At 49.6% G+C, this 22,611-nt stretch overlaps 1 protein-coding gene across 5 annotated transcripts in view; it reads right to left on the reverse strand.

Moving 5' to 3' along the window:
• Positions 1 to 22,569, reverse strand: part of AKAP1 (A-kinase anchoring protein 1) — a 35,979-nt gene extending 13,410 nt beyond the window's left edge. The window contains exons 1-3 of one of the 5 annotated variants that reach the window (XM_063718816.1): positions 21,735 to 22,070; positions 21,273 to 21,437; positions 665 to 2,399 (exon numbers count right to left, since the gene is read on the reverse strand). In XM_063718816.1, the coding sequence (XP_063574886.1) occupies positions 665 to 2,375 (1,711 nt within the window). In that variant the 5' untranslated portion in view covers positions 2,376 to 2,399; positions 21,273 to 21,437; positions 21,735 to 22,070. Of the gene's footprint in view, positions 1 to 664; positions 2,400 to 11,034; positions 11,269 to 21,272; positions 21,626 to 21,734; positions 22,071 to 22,416 lie in introns of those variants that run through there. The other 4 variants (XM_002827339.6, XM_009251581.4, XM_054535668.2 and 1 more) reach the window with 4 other exon arrangements.
• Positions 22,570 to 22,611: the final 42 nt, after the last annotated feature.

Raw genomic sequence — 22,611 nt, forward strand, 5'->3', positions numbered from 1 at the left:
ACTTACCCTGTAAGAGCTTCTGGAGAAGGAAAGCAGGTGAAGACATGGGAACAAGCACATGATTAAAAGGAAATAAAAACCATTCAAAACACTCACACCCATACCTGGCACTCAAGGGAAATAAAGCTAAGGAGGCCTCTCCATTAAAACACACACACACACACGCACACACAAAGAGGTTAGTGTTTAAAAAAGAAGAAAAATGGGCTGGGCATGGTGGCTCACACCTATAATCCCAGCACTCTGGGAGGCCAAGGGCGGAAGGATCACTTGAGCCCAGGAGTGCAAGACCAGCCTGGGCAACAAAGGAAGACTCCATCTGCACCAAAATAATAATAATTTTTTTAAACAAAGAAAAAGAGGCACATTAATGTTAATCAGCGAGCCCAACTTGGCGCTAGTTCCTTGGGAAGGGCTCACTGGGGAAGGTCACCGGTTGAGGAACCAAGTTACAGCTCCCATGACTTGTGGTTTCAGGGCAATCTAACTCCTCAGTTACCCACCAGCTCTACGCTGTGTCCAGCTCTCTGCAGGTTGCGATAAAGAGCTGAAGAGCACCATGACTTGGCTGCACAAGTAGCAGAAGGGAGAGGCAGACTGGCAGCCTTTCTCCAAGGAATACTGGGAGCGCCCCATCCTCTAAATGAACCCAAGACCCTCCTACCTCCTGAATGATCTGCTTCCGCATCCATGGTCCATCCATCCTCAGCCCCCAAGTCTGACAACTCCCCCTTCAGCACCCCATTGCTGAAGGGCACAGTACTTTCTGGCAGTGGCGGGGTGATGGCCTTGTCCCTGGGGCTTGAGCTGGTCTCTGTGCAAGAGTCTTCAAGCCCTGAAGTGCTGAAAGAATCTGAGCAGTGTCCTGGGGAAGCCACCAAAGGGACACTTTGGCTGCTGTCTGACATGCAGGTGGCACAGGTGGCATCTTCCACCAGGATGCCTGCCCGGTCTGGCAACTCTTCACTTGGGGTGGTCGGTGCCAGGCAGGGGGCCAGGGAGATGTGGTGTGCAGAGATCTTTGGCTTACTGTCCTTGGTGGGGCTGGACAGAGGGCTGTTCAGGCAGCTCACGTAGGTCTTTGGTGGTGGTGAGCCCTCTGCTGGTAGGCCTGGCAACGGGAGGGCAGCATCCGGCGGGGCAGCAGCTGCCTCTACTGGGGCAGGCTCTGCAGTGTCTGGGCCCAAGACAGTTTTCTGGTGAACTGGGACACAGCTCTCTTCCTTCTGCCCTTGGAGCTGACTGGCCTGATACACACGACCTGCAACCTTGCCCACCGTGGTGGCCAGCACCTGTTCGGTTGCTTCTGAGATCACTTGGGAGATTATCTGGAAGGCAGCCTGCTCAATCTCCTCATTTCTATCCAAGCCCTCCTCATTTCTATCCAAGCCCTCCTCATTTCTATCCAAGCCCTCCTCATTTCTATCCAAGCCCTCCTCATTTCTATCCAAGCTCTCCTCATTGCCCAGTTCTCCCTCAACACCTCTGTCCTGGGCTTTGGTGTTTGTGACTGGGGGTGCTGGCGCCGCATCGTCCTTTGCCAGCTCTGTGTGAGCCGACTCGATGAACCTACTTGGCAACTTCTCTGCTACATACTCTTCCTCCTGCACCGGCCCCACCACCTGGGATGAGCTGCTCTTCCCCTTATCTTCTTCCCCCTCTAAAGAGGCCAGGCTAGGGCCCTTGCTGTTCTCCAATTCCAAGACATGCTCCTGAGACAATAGAGCTTCTTCAACCACCGTTCTCCCCAACACAGCATCACCGGTCCCTTCGGCCCCACCTGTCTCTCTTGCCCTCTCCCCAGAGCTACGCTTCTCTGCAGGGACTGCGGGGTAGCCTGGCTGGACCCTCCCTGGCACCCTGCTGAACGGGGAATCTTGCTTACACACCTCAGCTGATTTGTTGGGGAATAGTACACCCTTTGGAGATGAAAGGGGGCACTCTAGAGGAATCGATTTGGCTTCACCACCTGTCAGGGCTAGCTCCAGCTTTGTACTGTTGTCTCTGCGTGTTCCTGGTCGCGATCTCATGTCTGTGGTGTTAGGAAGAATGCCCGAGGACTCTGATCTTCGGCAAGGTGGGTGTGTCCGGAGCAATGCTGGGGGCTCTGCAGGCAGCTTGCTCACGGTGGACAGTTCCTTTTCTGGCGGCTCTGTGACACTGGGGGGTGTGGACACTACTTCGGGACAGACGTCTTCCATAGGGAGAGGTTCCTTGATGGCAGGGTCAGCCCTCAGCTGCACAGCACCAGCCTCCACCTGCTCATCATGGCTGCTGACATGGCCTTTTTTACGAGAGAAAAACCACCACCAGCTGAGGAGCGCCAGCATCCCAGGCAATGCCAAGGGGAAGAGCGAACGGAACTGGATTGCCATCCTGGAGGCTTGAAGTAATTACACCTGGGGAGAGCAGGAGAGCGAGGAGGAGGGATGTTACAGAGCCAGGTAGGAGGATACTGGCAACCGCACATGCAAGACAGTCAACAGGGTAGGGCCGGAGCCCTCTCCTCCGCCTTCCCTGCCCTCTAAGAGGAGCACACCTCTCAGCTCGTACCAGTCCACCCTCTGTGTGATCCACTGGGGGTCAGTGGCCAGGAAGAGCCATCTTCCCCTCCATGCTCCCCAACTCACGCACCCTCTTGAAACAAACCGAGCATTCTATTCTTTAACCCAAATCCCTCCCTTCATCACTTCATGATGCCAGATTCTCCCTATGTTCCCCAAAGGGGCTAGCTCTGCTCAGTGCGGCTCACTTCTCTCAACTCACAGAACGTTCTTATCTATCAAGTGGCATCGGAGCATTTCAAACCCCCATGGAATCCACATGTACATGGGTCCCTCACATCTACCCATAAAATCATGAGTCAATGAAATGGAACTTTGTTACTCAGCGATTAGAGATGGTGAGAATGAAGGAGGAATAAAATTCCAAATGGCTAAGGAGATGCTCCAGGGTGAGGGACCAACACAGCAAACTGCAGCCTGAAGGTCCAGGTCAGACTTGGAAGATTCAAGTACAGGCGTTCCCTGATCTTCCAAGGCTCAACTGAGAATTTTTCAACTTTACAATGGTGTGAAAACAATACCCATTCAGTGGAAACTACACTTCCAATTTTGGATTCTGATCTTTTCCTGGACTAGCGATAGGTGATGCGCTACTCTCTCGCGATGCTAGCTCCCAGTCATCCACTCTATCACAAGGGTGAAAAACGGGCACTCCAGAGTGGACCGTGTTGCTAGGTGATTTTGCCCAACTGTAGACTACTGTGAGTGTTCTCAGCTCATGTAAAGTAGGCTAGGCTAAACTATGGTGTTCAGTAGGTTAGGTGCATTAGATGTATTTATTTTCGATTTACGCTATTTTCAGCTTATAATGGGTCTACCAGGATGTAACTCCACTGTAAGCTGAGAAGCATCTGTACCATCGTGAGGTCAGTGAGGGTGTCCTAGGGCCCCACTGCGTAGTCTGGACTTTATCCTGCAGACAACAGAGAACCAACATAGGTCTGCAAGGCACACACATCAAATTGTTTCTAGAAGGCAATTCTGGGAACAGGATGAAAAGTGCATCGAGGGTGGGTGCAGTGGCTCATGCCTGAAGCCTGAAATCCCAGCACTTTTGGAGGCAGAGCTGGGCAGATCACCTAAGGTCAGAAGTTCGAGACTAGCCTGGGCAACACAGTGAAACCCTGTCTCTACTAAAAATACAAAAATTAGCTGGGCATGGTGGCAGGCACCTGTAATCCCAGCTACTCAGGAGGCTGAGGCAGGAGAATTGCTTGAACCCGGGGGGTGGAGGTTGCAGTGAGCCGAGATCAAGACTCCATCTCAAAAAAGAAAAGTGAAGTATATCGAGCAGAAGGAACCTAGAAACCTAAGTCTGTTAGGTCTAAGCAAGGAGGAATGGTAAGGGCCTAGAAGAAGGCAACAGACATGTAAAGGGGATAGAAAACTCAATTTTTCCTCATCTGTAAGACGGGGACACATCTCTTAATGGACGGTTGGTATAAGGATTAGCTGAGATATAGAAAGTTCTTTGCAAAGCAGAGTTAACACTCATTAAAGGTATATGACGGGCTTATTCTAGAACACTTACATTCAATGCTTCCTATGCCAGCAAACTTTAAATCTCTCTGCCCAAGTAATGTCTTTTTAAAATCAAAAATCCTTGAACTGACAAGCTGAATTACACCTTATTTGGGTTTGTTTTCTTTTAGAGATAACAAATGTACATGTTTTAACAACTCATATTGGTTTGACTTACATTGTTTTCTGGCAGAGCCAGAACATCAGTACTTTTTAAAGTTCCCTGAGAGGTTCTACTTTCCAGCCAAGGCTGGGAACCACTACTCTAGGACTCTGCTTCTGAACGTGCGATCCATGTACCAGAAGTCTTGAATATTGCCTAGGACCTTGCTAGAAACGCAGTATCCCAGCCTCACCTCAGACCTGCATTTTAACAAGACCCCTAGGGGATTGAGAAGGACCTTACAGTTTGTGAAGGAATGCTAAGAGGTGTGTTCTGCCCCTAAAGTGATGAAGTGGGGGCAGTGGTAGTGAGAAGGTCACCTCCATTTGAAAGTCCCTATATCTTTAAAGATAAACTTTCTTGCTGATATTTGAAGCAGCACCAATGATAGCATTTGAAGCACAATGCAGGGCTAGGCAGTGGCCAGGGCTAAGGCTTTACATCAATTCCTCAGGGAGGAAATTTAGTGCTACCGTTTTGCTTCACATTCAAACACAGAACCTTGCTAGATTGTTTTCCTTTTATCTTGCTGTCGTCCAGGCTGGAGTGCAGTGGTGTGATCTCGGCTCATTACAACCTCTGCCTCCAGGTTCATGCAATTCTCCTGCCTCAGCCTCCAGAGTAGCTGGGTCTACAGGCGCCCACCACCACACTTGGCTAATTTTTGTATTTTTGGTAGAGACGGGGTTTCGCCATGTTGGCTAGGCTGGAACTCCAGACCTCAGGTGATCCACCAGCCGGCCTCCCAAAGTGCTGGGATGACAGGCCATGGCGCCCAGCCAAATGTATTACTATCTTAAAGGTTAAAATAGCTCAAGGAAGCTGGGTGTGGTGGCTCACGCCTATAATCCTAGCACTTTCAGAGGCTGAGGCGGGTGGATCACGAGGTCAGGAGATCCAAGACCATCCTGGTTAACATGTTAAACCCTGTTTCTACTAAAAATACAAAAAAAAAAAAAAAAAAAAAAAAAAAAGAGAGAGAGCCGGGCATTGTGGTGGGAGCCTGTAATCCCAGCTACTCGGGAGGCTGAGCAGGACAATCACTTGAACCTGGAAGGCAGAGGTTGCAGTGAGCCAAGATAGCGCCACTGCACTCCAGTCTGGGTGACAGAGCGAGACTCAAAAAAAAAAAAAAAAAAAAAAGCTCAAGGCATACAGCCAAGGGATGGGTACCTAAATTCTCTTCCACATTAAATCTGGAACCCGTTATTCTAGAACTGTGGGGAAGAGGCGCTATATGAGCCAAGAAAACGGGAAGTCTGTACTACCTTTCCGGAGAGCCTTATGATAGCTCTTAAAAGCTCATAACCACATCCTACAACTCTGAAATCCCACACTTGGCATCTTTAAATTAAAAAAACAAAAACAAACCTACAACAAAGAAAAATCCACAAAGCCAAGTGCCTGTGATCCCAGCTACTTAAAGAGGCAGAGACAGGAGGATCGCTGAAGTCTAGGAGTTGCCACCAGCCTGGGCAACATAGCGAGACTAGTCCCTTAAAAATTTTTGTTTCAAAATGTTTTTAGCCCACGTACCTCTGCATAGGCTGAGGCATCATTTGAAACAAAATTGGGATTAACAAACATTTCAGGGGAATCACTGCTAGGTAGATTATGGAATCCATGGACATACCGATGTTACAGAAAGAAGTTGATCTCATGTGCCAATATGGAAAACATCACCTGGATATGTAAAACAAAAAGGTACAGACCACCATGTGTATGGAATGTCTATGTTCACATAATCCCATGGAAAAACTGGGAAGGACACACAACAAGCCATTCAGTTGTAGGAGAGGGGAAGTTTCTGCACACTGATCTTGTATCCTGCAAACTTGCTGAACTCACTAATTCTAACCATTTAGTAGATTTCCTTGGGATTTCTTACCTACAGATAGAGTCTTACTTCCTCCTTTTGGGAGGAGAGATTTTTAATTTCTTTCACAACGGTTCTCCAACTTGACTTCACATTAGCATCATCTGGTAAGCTTTTAAAAGCCCAAGGCCAAGGCAGCACCAGCCCTATTAAATCAGAATCTTAGAGTGAGACCCCAGCAGCAGGGTTTTTTTTTAAACCAAGGTGATTACAATGTGCAGTCAAGTTTGAGAATCACTGTTCTGAGGCCACGTGTGGTGGCTCATACCCAAAATCCCAGCACTTTGGGAGGCTGGGGTTGGGGGTGGTGGAGGCGGCGGCAAATCGCTTGAGGCCAGGAGTTTGAGACCAGCCTGGGCAACATGTGAAACCCTGTCTCTAAAAAAAAAAAAAAAAATTAGCCAGGTGGTATAGTTCCAGCTGCTCCAGAGGCTGAGGCAGGGAGGTGGAGGTTGCAGTGAGCTGAGATCGTGCCACTGCACCTGCAACAGAGTGAGACCCCATCCTGGGGGGAAAAAAGAGAGAATCACTGTTCTCTAACAACCTGCCCACACCTAAAAAAGTGGTAATGATGGGAGATTTGCCTTGTATTTGCTTTGTGTTCAATTGTCTTTCAAATAAAAGAGTAAAGACAGGGAAGTCTCCCTAAACCTATTCTGGTTTGGGGGCTGCCCAATAAAAATTATTTTATTTTATTTTATTTTTTGCTCTCGTTGCCCAGGCTGGAGTGCAATGGCGTGATCTCGGCTCACCGCAACCTCCGCCTCCTGGGTTCAAGCAATTCTTATGCCTCAGCCTCCTGAGTACCTGACGTTACAGGCATGCGCCACCACGCCCAGCTAATTTTGTATTTTTAGTAGAGACAGGGTTTCTCCATGTTGATCTGGCTGGAAAAAATAATTAAAAAAAAAGAGTAAGTACAGTTTGAGACGGGAAAGTGGCTATGAGGAAAGGCTGCAACGGATAGGGGAGTGTGCCCATGGCCTGCTGTCAGGAGATCAAATCCTACCCAACAAGGCACATGCCAGCAGGAAGAGGAACGGAGTCTAAACCCGGGTTTTCATCTGGTCAGTTTGTTTGTTTGTTTACGTATTTATTTATTTAAGACAGAGTCTTGCTCTGTCACCCAAGCTGGAGTGCAGTGGGCACGATCTCGGCTTACAGCAACCTCTGCCTACTAGGTTCAAGTGATTCTCCCACCTCAGCCTCCCAAGTAGCTGGGATCACAGGCACACACCACCATGTGTTTTTCTTTTTTTTTTTTTAAGCAGAGATGGAGTTTCATACCATGTTGGCCAGGCTGGTCTCAAACTCCTGACCTCAAGTGATCCCACCCATCTCGGCCTCAAAAACTGCTGGGATTATAGGCGTGAGCTACTGCGCCTGGCCAGGTCAGTAAATTTAGATTGTGATTCCTTATTAACTAGGCAATCCCATTTCACCCAGATTTATAGCTGTGACTCCCATAGTAATTATCTGATCTTAGGAAAAAGATTAAATGGGATGGGGTAGAGAGGAAGAAAAACAATCCTAACAGCTACCCCACCGGGGGCCAGTTCTCCTTATTTTACATATCAAGGGCCCAAGGCCGCAGACTCTAATTGGCTGTCTGCTCAAAACACAAACCACCTCTCAAGATGGCTGGGAGAAGCCCCACCCCTTTAGAGCTAAAAGTTGATCCCAAGGGGTCCTGCCTGTCTCCAGCAGTTAGTTGCTGGTCCCACACCACACTACCACACCCAGCCTCCCAAGAACCCATAAGGGGGCTATACTACAGTGAGGTAGAGACCCAACACTCAAAGCACGCACCTCTGCCCTGGCTTTGGTCCTTTACCCTGGGCCACCCATAGCCAGTCCCCAGCGCCTTCTGTCACTAGGCTCCCTGCACTTCACCTGCCCTGTTCTCAGTCCTCAGACAGAATGCACAGAATCACCACTGCGGGCCACAACACCCATCTCTGCCTGCTGCTCTGTAGCTTACCGGGACACCACCACTAGCCCTCCCAGCCCAGCTTATTCCCCAGAGACTGAGGCTCTAGGCCCCCAGACCACCACCTCTAGAGTCACCCCTATAGTCACTGGAGCTACTGAAGAATTACTGCCTGGGAAACATGGTTTCTACAACATTTCCAAGCCAGGGAAGGCCTCCTAGAAGGCACTGAATACTGCTACCCATTTCACCCAACCCACAGAATCCAGGATGTCCCACCTAAATTCCCAGTGCCCATCACTCCCCAGCCTTCACCCCGCACTCTGGACTAGAGCCAGAGACCCAAGGCTGAGCAATCAGGAACCAGGTGTCACTGCTTCTATGCAGTGAGTGGCTCAAGATAAAGCCCTTCTCACACCATTGCTTCCAGGAACAGGAACTACCTGGCTTGAAGCGTTCCACCAGCACTTGAGAACAGAGATTACCAGATCCCCAAAGAGCAGAGTGGAAGATGTGTTTTTTTACCTTGCTACCAGGGAATTGTGCTTAGAGATGTGAACCATCTTCCAACAAGAACAGAGCCAAGAGACCCTGGGATCAGCAGGCCTTGGCTGGGTCTCACTAAGGGCGCCCATTGCCAGGAGACACCTCACAGATGCCCCTCCACCAGTCCCCACTTCCCACTAGTCAAGAAATCAGCTAGGCTAGGTGCGGTGGCTCATGCCTGTAATCCCAGCACTTTGGGAGGCCAAGGCGGGCGGATCATGAGATCAGGAGATCAAGACCATCCTGGCTAATACAGTGAAACCCCGTCTCTACTAAAAATACAAAAAAAATTAGCCGGGCTTGGTGGTGGGCACCTGTAGTCCCAGCTACTCTGGAGGCTGAGGCAGGAGAATGGCATGAACCTGGGAGCCGGAGCTTGCAGTGAGCTGAGATCGCACCACTGCAGTCCAGCCTGGGCAATGGAGCGAGACTCCGTCTCAAAAAAAAAAAAAAAAAAAATCAGCTAGCTCCTCACTCCCTCAGCCCTGAGCCACTCTCACCTCAGTCAAATACACTTCTTAGGAATTGGTAAGATGCCATTTTGCCCAATTTACGTGGTCCGACAGGCCTACAAGAGGTGGTATAAAATGCATCAGCCTTTCCTGAATGCCCAGGTAGTGCCACCTTCTCATACATACACATACCCCCTCGGCCTTACAAGGCTCTTCTGACATCTTCCTTCCTGCACTGGGCCAGACTCTTCGGAGTTGCTCTCTTTGCCCTGAGGTGTTTTCGTAAACCTGAACTTCTCAACATTTAAGTGGTATCACAGTAGTCCCCAAAGCCTTCCTGCTCACAAGCTAATCAAAGGCTGGCTCCTCCTCCGGGCCCAGGACTAAGGGCAGACCTATCTGCAGTCAGAGAAAAGCCTCCCAGAAGGATGCTGCAGAGCCCTGCTCTAGGGTTGGTGGGGAGGACACTCTGTCATTTTGAGTCTGTTGGAATTAAATAGCTGCCTGCTTATTTTTAGCAGGTCCATTTGCCTGGGAATAGATGCATACTGGCTAGTTGCCAAGTGGTCACACAGAGCTGAAGTTAGGCATGTGCTACAGCCACAGGCCTCAGCATTCATCTGCTCACTCCAGGTTCCAAAGTATCTCTTCTTTCTCCAGGGAGGTACCTGCAGCTTCTCAGAACAGCCCTCAGAAAAGTAATGGCCTCACTCTCAACTCAGCTGACAAACCTGGTAACTGCAGGCTACAGCCTTCTGCTAAATAAGAAAACAAATCCCTGGCAATGGTACAAAGAGTGTTGGTCCCAGTGACTAAGCCAATTTGGCTGCAGTTACTGCAAAAAGAGCCGCATGTAACTGATGGGAAAGTCCACCATAAAAACAACAGCTTAGGAGCCAAGTGCCCAACAAGCCCAATTTGGGCTTGGGCCTGGTCAGTGAAGCCACATCTACTTTGCGTTCTGAATGAACATTTACACTGGAATTTGAAAATTTCTTCCATTATTCCAGTGTTCACACTGACAAAGGCTGTCCCCAGGTGTTCTACCAATAGGAAGGAGCCTGCCCAAGACACTCCACCTCCAGAGTGCCCAGCTCATTAAGTTCCTGCTGAGGGACTCTTCCTCTTGAAGGGGGTCTTCCAAGGGCAGGGAATCAGAGCCACTGCATTCAGAGAATGACAGCAGACTGTGGCCAGGCCGAGGCATACTCCCTTCCATGGGAGTTTGGTGGAGGAAAATCACAAACTCGGAGTTCTCCGCAAGATTCCAAAAGCGCCTCTTGGCTTGTATCAGATGCATTTACCTATTTCCTCATCAGGTCACAGTCATTCATCTTGCTCATTCATTCAAATACGTTTAAGTTGCTACAAGCAGCAGATTCTGATCACCAGAAGCACACAATTCTGATAGAAGAATCAATCTCTTTCACTCATTCACACACACACCCCTGCGCCACAAGCAGCTGAGAAGTGGGCAAAGGGAGCCCAGGAAGGCTTTCTCAAAGAGGGCCAGGATTTCCTTAGGCTGCAATGGGTGGGTAGGGAGGGGGACAGGACACAAATTGAGGTTCTAATATCTTTGGGCATGGGAGGGAACAGTGAGTCCCAGAGTAAAACAGGAAGAAATCCTAGGAGCTGAAGTGCTGGTCAGGCGAGACAAAGAGTTTGACCTTTGCCACAGAAGCCATAGTCGCGGCAGTTGCAACATGGTAAAGAAGAGTAGGTCACAAGAGGTAAAGGTCTGGGTGACCCTCAAGTGACTGCTATCCAATACTGGCAGCCACTTAGTCATGGGAGGTTACTGAGCACTTGAAATGTGACCAGTGTGACTAGGGCACTGAATTCTACTTTCGGTTAATTTAACTTGAACGCTCCACCTGCAGCTGGCAGCTACCTACTGGACAATGCAGCTCTAAAGGGTGTTCCCAGAAGGCCCCAATGAACACGAGGGCTGCATACACGCGGCAGCTGCCAACACCTACCTTGCTGGGTAGTGCTCGGTTCTGCCACCAAGGGTGGGGGCGATGGTAGGCCTGGGCTGTGCACCCTCAGCAGCATGGCCGGGCCAGGAATCAGAGTGCTGGAGCCATGGCTCAGGTGTTGGTCCCAGCCCAGCCTCAGTGCTCACAGGACTGTTACCTTCATCCTCAGGGGCCTGTGTAAGTCACAGTAAGCTATGACTTCATGTGGGTACCCTAGAGATCCCAAATTAGCTCACAGTGGGGCTATGAGGTCCTGTCCAGGATTGTCCCCCACCCTCCATTGTGATGGCCCACAGAGAAGCCAGGGGGGCCAGCACCACCAGACCAGCACACTTTGGGGGTGCTTCTGCCCTTCCATGTAGAGCAGCTGTTAGGAACTCGGGACACTTTCCCAGCCCAATTCAAAGAAGGAAGGCCAGAAGGCCAGAAGGCCAGAGGCTTAACCCGGTAGTGTCTGAGTACCTGCTTGGCAAAGCCTTCTACGGCCAAAATGGAAACCCTGAATCCACTACCAGGAGCTCTAGGTAAGAAAAGCCAAAAGCCAGAAATACCATCTCTGGACATGGCCTCAAATTAAGAGCTCCTCCAGTCCAACTAAAAGTTAAACTAACTCCTGCTCTGGAAAACTTAGTACCCAAGGGTGAATTGCCCAGTCTCCTTCCTGCTCTGCTGGCCAAATCAATGGCAGGTCCAAGTCACATGCCTCTTTTCGTGAAGGAAAAATCATCAGCACCTCCTACAAAGGTCTTCCTAATCACTTCATTTGGCGGGTAAGGGTGTGGATTTTAAAACTTTGAAGACTATGTCACACTCACCTTGCCCCTCACCTCTGGCCTTGACAACCATCTTGCTTTACAAGTGAATTCCACCAGGTTTCTAAAGATGGTCACAACACAGGTGCCAGGAATGCCTTCCTGGGTACATGCAGTTCCCGCCCATGACCACAGAAGACGTTACACAAAACTGCCCAAAAGGTACGAAATGGCAATCTGACAACAATCTGACTTAAAAGTCAGTAAAGACATCAGAAAAGATGTTGGCGTGCAGCAAAAAACCCTTCACAGCACCTCACATGGGCAAAACCAAAGAGGTAAGACCCTGATCTTCCTAATGGCAGACAGTGAACTACGACTGCCGCAGAAATCACATAAAAGCATAGAAGGTAATTTCTATTCAACAAATAATTACTGGCACTCACAGGGAAAAGCATGGTGGGACACAAATTAATCAGGCAAGGCATTGCCCTGGAGGCACTTTCGGTCTGAGCGGGGAGTAGTGGAGATGAGGGCAGAAGAAAAAAAAAAAAAAGCCCAAACAGGCCACCACGGTAGCTCACGCCTGCAATCCCCAACACTTTGGGAGGATTGCTTGAGGCGAGGAGCTCAAGACCAGCCTGGGCAATATAGTGAGACCTTGTATCTACAAAAAAAAAATTTTTTTTTAATTACCCAGGCATAGTGGCGCACACCTGTAGTCCCAACTACTCGAGAGGCTGAGGTACGAGAATTGCTTGAACCTAGGAGGCAGAGGTTGCAGTGAGCCGAGATCGCACCACTGCACTCCAGCCTGGGCAACAGAGTGACACTTTGTCTCAAAAAACAAGCAATGACCTTTTCTCCAGTGGGCTTGTTACTGCCACTCTCTGCTACTGACCAACTGAAAGTTTTGTCCATGGGACAGGGAAGTGCCCTGTTAGGTGTGAAGGAGGAACAGAAAATGGGGTGCCAGTGTCCTCAGACTAGAATGTTCTAGTATCTTGGGGTAGGAATGAGAGGATATAAGCCTGAATGCCAGCATTATGGGAGCCAAGGAGAGTTGGGATGCCCCATTCAATATACTGACTTTCATTCAAGACCCATCTTCAGCCAGGCATGATGGCTCACATCTGTAATCCCAACAGTTTGGGAAGCTGGAAGATTACTTGAGCCCAGGAGTTCGACACTAGCCTGGGCAATGTGGTGAGACCTCATCTCTACAAAAAAAAATTTAAAAGAATTAGTCGGACATAGTAGTACATGCCTCTTGTCCCAGCTACTAAGCAGGCTGAGGTGGGAGGATCACTTGAGCCCGGGAAATCAAGGCTGCAGTGAGCTATGATGGCATCACTGCACTCCAGCCTGGGGGACAGTGAGATCTGTCTTTTAAAAAAAAAAAAAAAAAAAGTGGGGGGGGACCCATTTTCACCACTACCTGGTACCCAAATCCAGATCCCCACATTTATAACTTCTCTAAAAAGTGAAGCCAGACCTTCTGCTGGCCTGGCCTGGCGGGAGGGCTCCACGGGCCTAGTTGTCTGCTGACTTCAGCCACCCAACTGAAGGCCCAATCCATGCCTTCAAAGGTGCCTGTCCCTGCATGGATCGGCTGGCTTCTTGTGGGCCACAAACCACGCACACCTTCTCAGCAAGCTACTGAACAATGGGCTCCCCCAAGACAAGGAAATCAACCAAGAAAGGAGGGGCACTGGATCCAGAAACGAGACAAGAGAAGGGGAGAGGGAATTCCAGGGCTGAAGGGGAAGCAGAGCCAAGGAAAAGGGATGCGCCCAGGAGCAACATGGAACTGTTGCGAGTACCTGATGTGGAGCCACAGTGAGAGCCACTTTCCCCCAATGACAGGCGTTCCACAGTGGAGGCTGCGAGGTGGTCAGGGAACTGGTGAGAGAGAAAGAAAATTAAGCAAAAGAAACTAAGGAAATTAACTAGGAGAGGAGAAGAAGAAAATGAAGGAAAATAAGAAATATGGGAAACTAAAAGCCTTGCAGCCATAAACAAGGTTCATATTATAATAATGTATATTCTGAATAGCAACATGACCAAAACTTGGGCTATCTCTACACTGGGATGATGAGGGAAGAAAAAAGCATAGGAATGAGCTAAGTCCTATCTCCCACAGCAGAAAAACAAATCAGATAATAATCCTTAAAAAGAAAGAAAATAATACTGCTGACAATGGTGGGGACAGCTGGAAGAATTGAAAGCAATGGGGGTGGGGGGCAGTGGGCAAAGGACTGTCCTTTCAAGCCTTGTACACAGTCAAAAGCCAAATCCTTTCTACAAGTAATGTTTTGACAGAAAACACATTATTAAGCTACATACAAGTAGCAATGTGTGCTCTATTACCACACAGCTTTATGTTTCCTATTAACCATCCTAAATTTGCATTAATGTCAACTCATCTGTGTATAAACTTGTAAGGCCTTATTTTCCTATAATAATTGATGCCAATTTTGCTTCAGAGACCCCCAACTGCCCAGCTGACATAATAGTAATATCAAAAAGAAAGCATGCTTATTGACAGGTTAGACCCCTCGGGAAGCAAGGCACTGAGGGCTAGCCAGCATCAGATGGCTGGACCTCTCAGGGCCAGTCATTTAACAAAGAGTTTAACACGCACTGCGAGCCAAGTTCACCGGGCACATAAGGGAAAGAGATCCCTCAGGAAGCAAAGGTGGAAGGAAGGGTAGAGAGTCAAATTATACATAAGATACTGCAAAGATTCAGTGACTTAAATATAAAGACCTGCAGCATCTCTCAACTGATTGAGAGAACTGAGCCCTAAGGCTGCCCTTGCATGTGATGAATTACCTATATCCCTGTGTGTGTAGCAAGGCACCAGCTGGGAGAGTTGAGGAATGGTCACCTAGTCCTTTTCTGTGTGCTGCGGTTGAAATGAGAAAGGCTGGATGGAGCACTTGATAGGGGAAGCTGCAGACAGAATGAGGCGGGAATGCCTCTTGGAAGAGGTGGCATCAGAACTGGAACACTTGAGAACTGTGCCAAGATCTGGGGGGAGGCAGGAGGACAGCGGGGAGAAAGTTCCAGGCAGGAAGAACATGTGCCAAAGTCCTAAGGCAGGAACAGGCTTGGCTGACTCAAGAGGTAGCAAAAGGGGAGGTGAAGATGAGGTCAGAGCATGGCTCTCAGAGAAAGGGCTCTCCAACATCACTGTGTGGAAGGCCAGCTGGACTCGCAAGAACCCCAAGGGATACAGTCCACCAAACTTTCTCCAGGGGGGAAAGTGATGTGCCTGAAGAGCCAAGGGGCTTTAGTTCTTAATTAATAAGCAGAAGCTGCTTCCAGACTTGATTCCTGAAACGGGACGCCTCTGTGGCTGGTGGCATGACAGGTACACTGTGTAGGTAAACGGGCTTGCTTTTACCTTTACGTTCTCAGCGAATACACTTGCCAGGAAGCCCTGCGGCCACACCACACATTAGCCTTACAGAGCCACCGCTAAGGGTAAGGGGTAGTAAGCCCCCCTCACTCTCAGGCTCTGTCAAAGGAACCTGTTCCAGTAAGGCAGTCCAGCCCCAGGAGGCGGACACACACAGCCTGCGTAAGCCCTTGCCACTTCTTTGAATCAGACTTTGCAAAAAACAACCTTGCTCTCCAGCCAACGTAAACCATAGGCAACAGAGGGCCTTATAAGGCTTGAAGCTTTCTTAATCAGAAACAGATAGATGGGCTGGAGTTAGCAGCTCCAAGTTAGAGGGAAGGAGGAACTGAAAAGGAGAGAAGAAAGGGTGGCCTAGGGAACCAGCCAGCTTGCTGGTCAAACTGCTTTTTCATCCCTCTTCAGCTTCTGTGGCATCACAGTAAAGAATTCTCACTGGGGGTCTATGGCCATGCCTCCTTTCATGTTTGCATTTTGGTTTAAGCCAGAGGAATCAGACTGCCCACCAATCCACACTATTAGAGAGTTTTTAGTGTCCATTTAGTGGCCGGCCCTTAGGCTGGGAAACTTCACATAAAAATGAAGTTATGGGGCCAGGCACGGTAGCTCACACCTGTAATCTCAGCACTTTGGGAGACCAACATGGAATGATCACTTGAGCCTAGGAGTCTTGAGATCGGTCTGGGCAAGGTGATGAGACCCCATTGCTACAAAAAAATTTTTTTTAATTAGCTAGGCTTCATGATGTGCACCTATAGTCCTTGGTACTTGGGAGGCTGAGGCAGGAGGATCCCTTGAACCTAGGAATTCAAGGCAGCAGTGAGCTATGATCGAGCCACTGTACTCTAGCCTGGGTGACAAAGCAAGACCTCGTCTCTAAATAAATAAATAAATAATGTTTTTAATGGAGTTATGTGGTTTCCTGAGAAATTGGCTGCTGGGGCAACAAGGGGTCCTCACTCCCCAGGCAGCAGTCTGACACCTAGCTCCCCAGCTCCCTGGGCTGCCTCAGTCACATGCCTGCCTGCACCAGGAGGCAGGCTGGGCCCCTGCCACAGATCCAGAATAGAAAAGGCAGCCCTGGAGACCTCTTAAGCAGCCACCCCCTCCACACACCCCTTGGCAGCTTCCAGGGTGGCTTTATTCTCCTCTCCCTCCTGACGAGGCGGTGGCAGCAGAGACAGCAGCAGCTTTGGCACCAGGACCTGTCCCGTACACTGCAGCCACATGCACTTGGCCCTCCTAAAGGATGCCACCTGCTAAAAATAGCACCAGCACATGCTTGGCCAGGTGAGTCACACCAAAGCCAAAGGACAAAGCAGGGAGGTTATTTGCAGCACAGCCTTTTCTCCCAGAGACAGCTAAAGGCACAGCTGAGTGTGGGTCTCCCTCCAAGGCAGTTCAGGAAAGTGAGAATCACTCCTGCTCCTTTTTCTTGGGAGGGGCAAGAAGGAGTGTACAGAAGACTGAACTGTCCTTCAGATCTGTCATCAAGATCTGTCATCGACCCAACCTCACAAAGGCACATCCAGGCCCAGGCCAGAGAAGGGATGGGGGCTGGGGCTGTGCTTGAACAGATCTTACTGCCTCCTCTAATCAGGAGGCCAGCTACTGCTGGGTGACAGCCTTTGGAGGGCCAGGAGATGGTCTCGTGATCTCCAAGTGAGGTCTGACAGGTGTCAGGAAATTAGTGACTTCAGGATTGTCTTTTTCAACAGCTCAGTCTTCAGAGCAGTTTCCCTGAGCCCTCAGGCACAGCTTTTTTTATTCATAGTCATTACTTGTGCATTTCAAAAGCACCTGAGGGTTGCATAATTCTTATGATAAAATATGGCTTTGGAAAGACAAGAGAGTTAAGAGTAGGATTCCGTACTTCAGTTTCCCATAAAATGAAGATGTCCTGTAATATGGAATAAGAATATCTCCCTCACAGAGTTGTAACGAGGCTGAAAACACTTAATAGTCAGACTCCATATGTGGGATAAATGATTTTAATCTTTCTAAAACCCAGTTTAGTTTCCTGAATGAGGATGTGGTGATAAAGGGGCAGTAAATAAGCAACAATCAATGAGCATGGGGGGCGGCGGGGGCAGAGGAGGAGGTGGGGAGCACGTCCCAACCCAGGTCCAAGCCAGTCCAGCCCTCGCTGTGTCCAGGGACCAGTTTACTCTACTCGGATCTTGTTTCTTCACCCACAGACTAATCACTGTACTAACCTCAAAGGGCTGACAGAGAATAAAAATGACACAGTTAGAAAAAAAAAAAGCCACTAATATGCCAGTAGGTGCCCATCAATAAGTGTCCTTTATGCTGCCTGGCTCCAAGAAAAGAGGTCTCACATTATATATACCAAACGTCAATCTAGCAGGGTTCAAACAAAGCACACCCAGGACTAGAAGAGGGGGCATCTGGAAACAAAGAACCCCCCACCCCTGCCACAACAGAACACGTTAACATCCGCGCTGTGGCCCCACTCTCCCCCAACACCTTCTGTGAAGAATGGCCCCTAACATTTAGGTGGACTGGAAAGAGCAGAATGAAAACACAACCTGGTTTAAGAGAAGGGTCGCACTGAGATCTGTAGGAAGTCATCAGGTGGGTGAAGGACCAAGTAACAATATGTTGACATCTGACATTTGGAGACCAAGGACAAACCAGCAGGGATCTTTATGATAATAAACAGGCTCTCAAACCAAAAGGGCTTTCTAAGGGCTTAGCGTCTGGACCTTTGCTTCATGCTCCCATCCCCAGGTCCTTTCTGAAGGTCCTCACTCAAACTGTTTCAAAACTGATTGTCCACTCCCAACTGGCAGACTAGAACTCACCTGTAGTATGCCATAGAGACAACCAGTAGATAACTTGTCACCAAAGCTGTTGGGTTTATGGACTCTGGAAGACTAAGCTCAAACATGTTATGCTTTAGAGATTTACAAGTTGAGACAATTAAGCTTTTAGAGTTGGAGAAAAAAAAAACTTTCTAGGCCAGCGCTGTCCAACAAAACTTTCTTCGATTATGGAAAATGTTCTTGACCTGTACTGACCAGGACGGCAGCCACTAGCTACACAAGGCCACTGAGAACCTGAAATGCGGCTAATGTCACTGAGAAATTTTTTTTAAAATACTTTGAAAAGCTTAATTAGTCACACAGCTAGCAGCTACCCTATAGACAAGGCAGCTCTAAACTCCCTACACCCAGGACAAATTTAGGCAAATAGAGCTATCTTTAAAAATAAAAAATATTTAGAACAGTAGCACACCTTAGAGCTAAGAACTTGAGATGAACAGTGAGTTGTTTTTTCTCCCCTTAAGTCTTTGACATGTACTACCCATTGAGCTGTGCTCCCCAGCCCAAACACATCACTCCAGTGGCCCCTGGGCACGTTTGGTCTAACTCCAAGGCTCCTAGGACCATAATCTGAATACTGATAATTTTGACCAACCCTCCTTTAGCCACTGAATAAACCAAGACCTGGAAGGCCAACCAGCCTGCCTAGAATCACAGCCAGGTTTCAGCTCTGAGAGCTGCAGCAAGTCCCAGGCTCTCGTCAGCTAAGCCCAGCAGTGAAACAAGCCTCATCAGCCCTAGGTTATACATACTTTTACTTCCAGGACTCACCTCGGGGCCCTTCTTTGCTCCCAAGTGCAACTGGGCCTTAGTGACACATGGCTCGGTGAACACAGCCAGCCACCATTACAGAACAGGTAACACAATGTTTACCACTGACTGCTGCAAACTATCAAACCAAGCTGGAAAAACAATCAGATGGTGAAGACCCGGACAGAACGTGGACAAGGCTGCACCATTTAGTAAAATGAAAAACTTAAGGCAAAGGACACCTTGAAAGCTATTTATTGCTGGAAAGCTAGTTCTCAGAATGCTGAATGATAACACACACAATGTTAACAATCTACTTAGAAAGCAGCAGAAAGATTAGGAGAAAAGCCCAGGGATTTAAGAATATTCCTTGGTTCTTCTCACAAAAGCCATCCAGAGGACCCAGTTTTAACTCCACACCCACACTTCCTAGTTCCTCTACCCCTCAATTTGAATTTGTGTGACAGCCACTGAAACAATCCAGAATGACCTCCAGCTTCACCCTCACTGTACTCAGAGGTGTGAGGATTAAAGGATTAGTGTGCTCATAACTCACCTAGCACAGTAACTATCAAGAAAGAGGCATCCTCTCAAGTTTAGCTCCCAGGTCCCCCACTACCTGTTTCTCCAGCCAGACTCTGTCCTACTCCAAACACGCTCATTGATGATGTTTTCCACAGCCCAAGCTTAAAATCAGGTACCAAGGCCAGCAGGTTCCTTCAGTGAGATGCCACATATGATGGGAACTTAATGTTAAATGATCATAAAAGTGAAAACTGCCTGAGGTATTACACCAGGAAGGAACATGGAAGAAACAGAACTTGCCCTAAGAAGCAAGATTTAGGACTAAAATACACCCCCCACCATAAAGATGAGCAACTCTCAAACAGTATATGAATTTCAATGGGACAAGATGCCCACAGGATCTACTACCTCCCCATAGTGGAAGAAAACACCTGAGAATGACAAGCTGAAGGTATTAACTCATACCTGAAACAACTGATTTCCCCACAATAGGAAAACAGACCAAGCTACAGAGAGGCCCAGTCATTCAGACTCACAGGTAAGATTAGGAAGGAGTGGCCTAGGGGAACTCTATGGCCAGCTCTCCAGGTACATTGGCTACAAGCTGCCTGCTCTTCAAAGCCCTGAAATGCACACACAATCAAGTCATGTTGCAGGCTCGGAACAGGAGGCTGGGAGCAGGAGGCTAGCCAGCAAAGCTTAGGGAAACCAATTCGTTTTTCCTCCCAAACAAGCTTCTGGGTCAGAGGCTAAGGAGAGGGGTGCTTTTAATAGAATTCGAGTCACTCAAGTAATTCCAGAGAAACAAAGTCAGTCTCAGGGATTGTTTAGGGAGGAGAGGGGAAGAGCAATGCTTAAGCACCTATCACAGTCCCCAGTATCACAAATATGATCTCCATTTGTCTTTAGGACAGGAAAAGGGAATACTGTAGAGGCTAACACCAACCTTCCTCTAAAATATGGCTGCAACCCAGCCTATGTCCAAAGCTCAAGAATAATTTGGGTTACCAGGTAGCAAGATAAATTGCTTTTAAATATTGATGTTCAGCAACCTTACACTGGAGACATATCGACTTCAGCACCTGAGCAGGCCACTTACAACAGACACCTCTACTGTCATCCTGCAGTGGCCAAGTGAGAATGCATTTCCTAGAAACAACTGGGAGATGGGAGAGATATTCCTACAAGGAACTAGACCTAGACGCAAATCCATTAGACCTGTCTCACTCATTGGCTAGGATCTGTTACCTGCAAGTTCTGAGCCATCATCTGACAACATGCATGAAGACAGAGCCTATTTAATCCAGTAATGGACTCAAGCTTTAGTGATTTGCATGCCTGTAGGATCCAGAGGACCTCCTCTAACCTAGGGCCATATTTCAAAGAGAATACACCCAGGAATTATGCAGAACCTACAAAACTAGTTAGAGGTTAAAGAAGAAAAGTTCAACGCAAGTCAAAAGGCTCCCAAAACATAACTTCACTTGCTTCCAGTGCTCAGGGTCTTAAATAATCAGCAGGTGAACCACTTCAATGCCAAGATCAGAGGAATCATATAAATGATCAAGTCAGGCAGCCCTCTTCATTTCAAAGATGTTCTGTACCTTTAAGAGCAAAGTGGATGGGTGGTGCTAAGAGTCCAAGCTTTGCTTTCTAAATAAAGAGTTAAAAAAAAAAAAAAGGTACTAATTTGGGAAGGACTTAGCAGTTACATGAGCATGTAAGGCTACTAGTTGCCAGAATTAATAGCTTTTTGTGAACGGTGTTCCTTGATCAGTAACTAACAGATACTGTTGCACCAGGTCCAGCAGCCTAGATTTCACTGGAGACAAATTTAAACACGAAGTAACGCGCACTACAGTAGAGGAAAGATACCCAGGTTAACCTCACTAATTGCCCTGCGCATATACCCTACCCAGCTTGAGAGGCCTCGACTCGCACCTGGAGCGAAGTCCACCGGGTTTGTGTTAACGGCGGCAGGAAGGCGCCGCCACCCAGGACATCCCCCAGGAGAGGAAGATCCCGAAACGCCCAGGGCTCCCATGCCGTTCCGAGTAGCCACAGCACCGCCTACCACGATCAGCACCTTTCTTCTCCTATCCCTCCCTGGAAGGGAAACAGGAAGACCTTCAGCTAGGGCACAAAAGAGTTGAACGCCAGAAAGCCCGCGTTCGAGGCATCCAGCCACTGCCTCTCCTAGCACATCGTAACCCCGAAACTGGCACGGTCCCTCCAGATCGCGGACCCGGGGCCCTGGGCCGCAGGCGGGGCTGGACACGTGACCCTCGGCGCCCCCGGGCGTGAGGTCCGCAGACATCCCAGGCTGGACGGCCTCCGCCCCTCCGGACACGCCTGCAGAGGCTACGAATGCAAATCCCCCCGAGACGCCCCTGAGCCTCCGACCTCCAGACGCCAACACGGTTCGAACGGTCCCTCAGCCCGAAACACGGTTGGATCACAACCGGCCGATGTCCCGGCCCATCTTCCCAGTTCCCCTAGCTCGCCGCACGGAACTCCCAGGGGCTGCGCTGGCGGGCGAGCCGAGGGTGAGAAGTTGGGCGAGGCTGCAGAAGTGAAGGGGCAGCTCCGGCTCAGACTGTGTACACACGACCTTTGAAAAGTAAACGCCCGCGGGGCTGGGCGACCTTGGGTGGGACGCGCTCGGGTCAGCCTCGCAGGCGAGTGTGCGCGCTCCGGTAAAGTTGAGGTGCAGAGAGGCGACCCGGGCGTCGCGCCCTCACCCCCCGCCCCCGAGGACAGTGACGCGCGTGGGGAGGACGGCGCGGCCGCAGAGCGCCGCCCAGAGCCGCGCACACGCGATCTGTCAGGAGCCCGCGGGCAGACAACCGGCGGGGGAGGACGAGAGGCGGCGCAGGCGAGGGAGGGAAAGATGGGCCTGCCTGACAGCGCGCGGCGGCCGAGAGCCCCCAGGACACCTCTGCGTCCGGAGCGTCCCGCCCCCGGGGTACCTGGAGCGTGCGTCGCACCCTGCACCTGCACCTCAGGCTCCCCATCGCCCCGACCCCGCCGCCTTCGGGTCTCCGGCAGGGGGTCCCCGGCGCAGGCGCAGCCGCCCCCGACCTACCAGCTCCTCGGCGACCGTCGGGGTGCGGGGTGCGGAGTCAGCGCGCCGCCGCCGGCCCCCGGCTGTGCCCCGCGGCCGGGCCTGCAGCACCGCGCTTCCGCAGCTCCCCCACGTGCTCGCCCAGGCGGGTGGAACACAGAGACATTAAATACTGAAGACGCGCGGCGGCGTGCCCGCAGCGCGACGCAGGCCCCG

The sequence above is a fragment of the Pongo abelii genome, chromosome 19 (genome assembly GCF_028885655.2).
Source record: "Pongo abelii isolate AG06213 chromosome 19, NHGRI_mPonAbe1-v2.0_pri, whole genome shotgun sequence".
Classification (NCBI taxonomy): domain Eukaryota; kingdom Metazoa; phylum Chordata; class Mammalia; order Primates; family Hominidae; genus Pongo; species Pongo abelii.